This window comes from Ichthyophthirius multifiliis (genome assembly GCF_000220395.1).
Source record: "Ichthyophthirius multifiliis unplaced genomic scaffold scaff_1120509250653, whole genome shotgun sequence".
Classification (NCBI taxonomy): Eukaryota; Ciliophora; class Oligohymenophorea; order Hymenostomatida; genus Ichthyophthirius; species Ichthyophthirius multifiliis.
In genome coordinates, this window is record NW_004086559.1 from 1 (window position 1) to 5,042 (window position 5,042).

At 14.7% G+C, this 5,042-nt stretch overlaps 1 protein-coding gene across 1 annotated transcript, besides 10 other annotated features; it reads right to left on the reverse strand. All coding sequences in view use genetic code 6, as the record gives it.

The window, feature by feature from the left end:
• Positions 1 to 1,372: 1,372 nt before the first annotated feature.
• Positions 1,373 to 2,248, reverse strand: IMG5_087140 (ras oncogene family protein, putative; the record flags this gene model as incomplete). The annotated part of the gene is made up of 3 exons (XM_004035778.1): positions 1,373 to 1,480; positions 1,527 to 1,609; positions 2,243 to 2,248. Coding segments are annotated over 3 exons (197 nt in total), but the record flags the coding sequence as incomplete, so codon positions are not given.
• Positions 2,104 to 2,211: a microsatellite.
• Positions 2,118 to 2,153: a microsatellite.
• Positions 2,159 to 2,223: a microsatellite.
• Positions 2,172 to 2,208: a microsatellite.
• Positions 2,249 to 3,637: 1,389 nt separating the features above from the next.
• Positions 3,638 to 3,708: a microsatellite.
• Positions 3,641 to 3,686: a microsatellite.
• Positions 3,650 to 3,715: a microsatellite.
• Positions 3,655 to 3,714: a microsatellite.
• A 413-nt stretch (positions 3,716 to 4,128) lies between the features above and the next one.
• Positions 4,129 to 4,183: a microsatellite.
• A 587-nt stretch (positions 4,184 to 4,770) lies between these two features.
• Positions 4,771 to 4,805: a microsatellite.
• Positions 4,806 to 5,042: the final 237 nt, after the last annotated feature.

The following is a 5,042-nucleotide window of genomic DNA, read 5'->3' on the forward strand; positions in this document are numbered from 1 at the left end:
AAACATATATATATATATATATTAAAGAAGCTTTTTTTATTAGATATATATATATTTTTTTGTTTAGTTCTTATAAAAATTATTTAAAGTTTTTTTTGTTTATTTGAAATCAAATAAACAATAAGTATTTTTTTTTAATAAAAAAAACTATAAAAAAAAAGAAATGTATATATTTATTTATATAATATTTTATTTAAAAAAATAATTAAATTTTATTTACTATATATATCTTTTATAATTTTAATTTAGTTTGTTTGTTTTGCTTTAATGTATATATATTTTTTTTTATTGTAATTTTATAAAAATTTATTTATTTTTATTTTTATTAGAAAAAATTAATTTTTTTATTTATTTATAATAAATTCTTTAAACTCTATGAAATATTTAAAATAAAAAAATTTTTTTGAGATAGATTTAAATAAAATATAATAATAGAAATTAAAAAATAATATATTTATTTTTAAATTATAATAATTAAATATAAATAACTAAAACATTCGAAATCTTAATATCTAAGAGTATATTGGTCTAATATGTTTGAAATTTGTCTAATCTAATATAAATAATTAATCTATTATTTTATATATACACATATATATATATTAAATTATTATTAGTTTTTGTACTTGCATAATGTGAAGTATGTTGTCATTTGAAAATTTATATAAAAATGTCTAGAAGTTAACCTCTAAATAATTTTTTGGAAATAAAAGTATTCGCATATATATTAATAAATTAATATATAAATATATATATTTTTTTAATTTAAAATAAACTTATTTAAAATTTAAAATTTAATTTTTTTTTCTTATTTAATGAAAATTTATTTTTTCATTATATGTAAATATTCTTCATTTTATTTTTCAATAAATAGAACAGCAGGAACAACTATTTTTTTAGTTTAATTATTATTTTATATTAAATTTTCTTATAATTAATTTTTATCTTTTTATGTTGATTAATTTAATTCAAAGTTTTCCTTTTTAGGATTATCTTAAATATTTTATTTAGACTCGAATCTTTGTTTTATAAAGCCAATTTCATCTGATCCTTTATGACTAGAACTATAAGATTTAATAATTATTTGTTTCATTTATTCTTCTTAATTTAAGCTATTAGAGTCTTAAAATATTTTATCTTATATGTAATTTTAATTAATTAAATCAGCCAATTATTAAAAAGTCTAAATTAATAAAAGTTTTATAAAAAATAACAAATAAAAAAATACACTTTCAATATTCTAGTTAGATTTTGCTGAAATTTCTTAAAAAATATGGCAATTATTTTTTTATAGAATTTATTAAACATCTTCTGATTATACTTTTCGACTTTTATTAATAATTACAAAATAATATATATATATAAAAAATACTTTTCATTCATATCTAATTTATTTCCAATAATTCCTATTATAATATCCTAATGAGAATTACATTTAATTTCATCAATCCAATTTTGTAAAAGCTAAAATGAATTTACACTTTTTAATGTATATATTTATATAAAATATAATACTTTATTATTACTCAGTAATATCATATACTACTAAAACAGCTATTGCATTTTTATAAAATGACTTTACAATTTATCTAAATGATTATTATCCAGCCTTTTAGATTATATATAGGTATATAAATATATACATATATATAGAGAGATTAATATAAATTTTTATAGATAAATCTAAAAATATTTATAAATAATAATTTAAATTGTAATTTATTTTATATTTATAAATATATATGCATAAATGTATATTTTTAATATAATCTTTACTGTATCCCATATTTACAGTATCAATTATTAATTAGAATTTTATATTTTTAAATTTTTGCTCTCAAATTCAACTCCTATAGTTGAATTATATTATTATTCAAATTTATGGTGAATAAATTATTTTAAAATGCTTGATTTTCCTACGCCTTATTCACCTACTAATATTACTTTTACTAAATATTCTTCTTATAAATTATCAATAGATTATGATTATGATTACATTTTATAAATAAATTAAAAAATAAAATAAAATAAATTTAATTTTTATATTATGTTAAAATAATAATATCAATATGATTGATTTATTTTTTATATCTTTAAATATTTATATATATAATTATTAATAAATATAAAAAATATAATAAAAATATAAAAATTAACGATATTAATATAAAAATTAATAAGATATATATTAATTATTAAAATATATATATATATATTTATATATAATTAAAATATTATTCACATACATTCTATACTCTAATTTTCAACTTATAAAATGCAATTATATAATCTTTTTTATTCTTCTTAAATAAATCCTTAATAATTTTGTAATACATCCTTATTAATTTCTTTAAAAACCTCTTAATTATCTTTACTATATATATCCAAATATTTACATCCTGGTATTTATGGATAATATAGTCCCTCATTAGGTTCCAGTGTTTCTTTTGGAAACCAAAAGAAAAAAAGATCAGATGAAAAAAAGCACTTTATATTTGCAAAAATTCCTCTATTATATACATTAGCATATTAAAAAAAACTAGTAGGTCCTATTGGTAGCCAAGTACAATTTAATTTTAACCCTCCCATAATATCTAAAGTAGTCTAATTATTAATAATAAGTAAACTATGGAAGAAAAAAAGACCCGAAAGCATCAAATTAATAGGAACTAAAACAAGATTATTAGAACTCCAATAGAAATAAAAAGTAAAGCTATTTTACCAAAAATTTTCACTATTATATAAAAACAAAAAATACATTAAAGACCTATAACAGTAAATGGAAGCTCCTAAAAACATATAAACTATAAATAAATAAAAGGCCCTATTGTTTCTTAAACCTACACAGTTTGTTATCCATGGACAATGATGATCCATTCTTAAAATACATGAACCACATTAATTACAATGTTTTGTCCTCATAGGTTTCCAAAGATTACAACTTTTACATAATTAATCATTTCTATATATTTAATCAGTAAACTATTAATCAGGAGTTGGTGGCGTCTTTTTTTTATTTTGTATATTTATTTACAAAAAAATATTAATATATTTTACACGCTTAATAGGAATGTTTTTTATTGTTACACATTGATAATAACATATAGTTGACATTATTATTGAAAAAATTAAGATTAAGTTTGTTAAATATTTTTCAAATTATAGTTCTATTATTTCATTTAACCACTTTTTTTAATTATTTAATTATATTTTTATATTTTTTACATAATAAGACAATATAAAGCAATTTATAGGCATAAATATAACAAAAGAATTAATATATAAATCACTATAATAATAATGTTTTTTATTACATTATCTACCACCAGCATGTGTATGTGTATTTTAATTGCTTTAAGGATTTGTATTGCTGTGAGATTATAAAAAGTTGTCACTTTTTTATATTATTTTTAATACATTTTCTATAGGATTTTTGTTATCAGGTTTTACGATTTCTTAAGTTTCGTTTAAATCAGATAGTTGTAATTTTGGTAATGACATATTTTACTTAAATTTAGATATTATATTTATAAGATTGGAATATATTTTTAAAAAAATTAAATAGATAAAATTTTTTAATTAATAGATTTAAATATTTAATTAAAAATATCTATAAAATATTTAAAAAAATAAAATAATATATATAAATATATTTTTATATATATTTATATAATATTTATTTATATCATTTTATGATATTTATTTATAATATTTTTTTTCTAGATACTATAATATTTTTTTTTGTATATTTAGAATTTTCTCATAGAATTTATTCTTGATGATTTTTTATTAAAATAATCTAAATCTAAAATATTATAACCTAAAATAAAAACATTTTTAGTAATTACATTAAAAAATTGATTTTTTAAAATATTTTTAATATATTTTTTTATAAACTTTTTCTAAGCAATAGTCTTTCGGAGTAATTTTTTTAAATTGATTATATTTGATTATACATTTTTGAAGAAAAATAATTTTTATAATATTGATTATTTTAATAAACGTTAACACAATTTAAAACTTATTAAATACTTTAATATAGTTTTTTAAATAATAAATGAATATTTAATATATTAAAAATAAATTTAGTGTTATTATGAATATCATAATAGTATTAGAATTACAATTATAATGATATATATTAAAATATAATTTGATTTATAAAAAATAATATATATATATATATTTGAATTAATTCTTAAATTTATCACTCAAAATCATTATCTGATATTTCATCAAATTCTTAATTTTTTTTTTTTAAATAAAATAAAAAATATTTAATTTAATTTATACATTCATGATTTTCAAATTATTAATTCTCTTAGTATATTTATTCATGATTATATTCATCATAATTTTCTTCATCATCATCATTATCTATATTTTTTTAACAATAAAATTAAAATAATTTATAAATTATAAATTAAATACACATATTTAATTTAGATTAAATCATATGGATTATTTTTTCAACCTATTATATATTATATTTTTTAAAATATTATTCTTTTTTATATTTTATACTTATTCTATTTAAACGAATTTTTAATTTAAATGTAAAGGGTGTTCTTTAAATAATCTCTAAGCAACTTTTTGAGGATCAGGAATCATTATCAAATCGTTTAATTCGATTATATATAATCTCTTTTTTTTATATTTTTCATTTAATTTGTATACTAATCCTATTTAAGGAGGATCTAGCTTTACTACCCATGAAACAGGCACTATTTTAGTAGGTATACCTAAGTTCATATTTTTTTAATTTTTAAATTTTTTTGTTTTTTTTTTTTTTTTTTTTTTTTTTTGTGAAATTAAAAATTGATTTACCTTAATAAATAATTATATATTTAAATATTTTTTATTTAATTTTTTTTTTTTTTGTAATATATATTATTTTAGTTAGTATTAATAATTTTTTAAAATTATAAAAAACATAATTAAAATAATAAAAATCTAATCTCTAAGTATGATAAAATAATTCATATTATTTTATATTATTTTATTCCTTATATTTTAATAATAATAGTAATAATAAATATAAA